Below are 2,500 nucleotides of genomic sequence, written 5' to 3' on the forward strand. Positions count from 1 at the left end.
TAGGTCGTGTCACTCCCAGCAAAGAGAGCGTCGAACAGAATCAAACGCAAGTCAGTTTCTGATAAAAGACTCCAGGAATTAATGATTTGGAAATGTAATGTCTAATGGATGCAGAGAGTAAACTGTAAAAACACAATGCTGTTAGTGATATGGTATTCAAAAGTTGGAGAATTTTAAAATGAGAAAATTGTTTATGTTTGGGACTTTGTATCCTAATAGCAAAGACAGAGAAGTAAATAAAGTTCTAAAAGGGGTATCAAAATTAAATCCTGAGAAAATTTTTAAAATCACTGATCCTTGTTGATATTCTTGTTTTAGGCCTCCAAGGACATAGGCTAAATTTTTATGAACAATCACATATATTGCATTTGAAACCTAATTAGAGGCAGTGTGGATGTATCAGATTATTGGAAATTAGAATCTTCCATTCATTTATATTTCCATGACTTTAGTAAGTTCAGCATTTCTTAGCGTTCCGTGGTGCCTTCTTATATAGATATGTTAGTATGAGCTAACCATTTCTTGTGAGAAAAACAACTTATCTGAGAGTTCTTCCATCACAAGGCATATGCAGTGTTTAAAGCAAATAAATAGTAAACAACCAAAATCTAAATGATTTTTAGCATAGGTCATATTACTGTCAGTAGGTTTTGGGTCTGAGTAGTATTGTAATGTGTAAAAGAAATTATCCCAAAGCCAGTGTGGCTAAAGTGCAAAAATATTTGTAGAAAACAGGGCTACACCGTTCATTGCTATGTAATATGAGGCTGAATAAGCTGTCAGAGTCAGGGAAGATTAGGGTGAAAAGATGCAAATATGAAGACCAAAATCTAGAAGAGCTTGACTTACCTGTTCAAAAGATTATTATGTGAGCGAAATGAACAGTGAAAAGCCGCTAGGACTACCTCACCACACCCGAAAGATTATCAGACTCACATGGGAAGAGACACAGATGACTATGATGACGCAAAATTTTGTTATCAGGAAATTGTATGAGTTACCGTTAACAGTTAGGCCATTCAATGACCAAAACCAAAGAGAAGGTTTCCTGTCTTTTTTAGAGTTTGAGGAAGCCACGTAGCAAGAATGAGAAAACACAAGTCAACACCGGCAGTTGTTGCTACAAGCGGCCACAATAGGATTGTACATGGGATGTGTTCTTGGACTAAATATAGTTTGCATAAGCTTTTTAATCATAACTATCAATGAACCATTTTATCATCAAGAAGATGAAGGGAAGTTCTCAAAAGTGTTGGAAGAAAGGTATAATCTTCCCATAGAGGGGATGAGTAAGGAAAGTGTTAGTGCCTATGGTAGTCATACTAATCAAAGATATATAGTAGCAATTAAATCTCCAATATTGCTTTTAATCCTTTCATCCTAGGTCTATAATTTGTGATAATTGATGAGCTGTATGGAATATGATGGGCTGGGAGATGGGATATTTACTATAGTACTATATGTTCCTTGTAATTTTATCATGATAATAATCTTATACATTCAGTAAACTCTAGCAAATAAGACTATGAGCGTATGCTATATGGATAATTAGGATTTCATCTTTATTTACCGTTAGATTTCCCTTTAAACCTGGGGTGTTTTTGGTTTTCATTTTTTTATGTGACTGTTTAACCGAGCTATTGTCATAAAAAGTAAACCTATACCAAAGCAACTTTAGTGTGTCAACTTGAAGAATTTAAATTATATGGCTACCAGAACCGATATGATACTCTTATCTCAAGTTACTAGTGGTAATAGATATTTTTCAAATAGACAGGGTTGATTATTACTAATCTTCATGAAAATAAATTACTGAAAAGGGTACACCCTTATCTAATATCGTATCAATTGAAGGACAATGTAAGTAATTTCAAGGAAAAATATATATACCTATTATAGTACTGCTTTACAAGTTCCAGCTTGAAAAAATAGAAAAATATATAACTCACGGGTGTTTGACAAAATTATCATAGAATGGCTAAGTGTCACTTACTTACCAATCAGTTATAATGGTGGTGATGCGCTGATTTCCATCCTAATTATAAATCTTGAACTTTATATGATTAAATATAACTTTCAGAATCGACTCTTTCCTCTCTTTACGGCCGAGTAGCCTAAACATTATAATGTTTATGTTTATTTCTATTCGTCACAGGTTCGACTCCTTGGCCCGGTAAATATATTTATCATTAAAGGAATTTCTAAGGGTTCTGTAACCCCATCATCATCTCCTACGCCGATTGACGCAAAGGACCTCGGTTAGATTTCGCCAGTCGTCCCAGTCTTAAGCTTTTAATTCAACGATTCTCCATTTATCATTTCCGACTTCACGCTTCGTACTCTTCACCCATGTAGGTGACAGAACAAATTTACAGTATTTATGTGAAAATTAAATGTATATATCATCATCCTGAGCTTTGCTACTCCACTGCAGAACAAAGGCGTCATATGTATTTCCAATCGCATCTTTCCATGGGCCTTCTATGTCATTATATATCCG

General features: G+C 34.5%; 1 protein-coding gene across 1 annotated transcript in view; it reads right to left on the bottom strand.

The window, feature by feature from the left end:
* Positions 1-2,500, bottom strand: part of LOC137651277 (cytochrome P450 2L1-like) — a 255,576-nt gene that overhangs the window by 1,880 nt on the left and 251,196 nt on the right. The window contains exon 8 of the mRNA XM_068384540.1: positions 1-58. This exon is cut by the window's left edge and continues 123 nt beyond it. Within this exon, the coding sequence (XP_068240641.1) occupies positions 1-58 (58 nt within the window). The remainder of the gene's footprint in view (positions 59-2,500) is intronic.

The sequence above is a fragment of the Palaemon carinicauda genome, chromosome 12 (assembly GCF_036898095.1).
Source record: "Palaemon carinicauda isolate YSFRI2023 chromosome 12, ASM3689809v2, whole genome shotgun sequence".
Taxonomy (NCBI): Eukaryota; Metazoa; Arthropoda; class Malacostraca; order Decapoda; family Palaemonidae; genus Palaemon; species Palaemon carinicauda.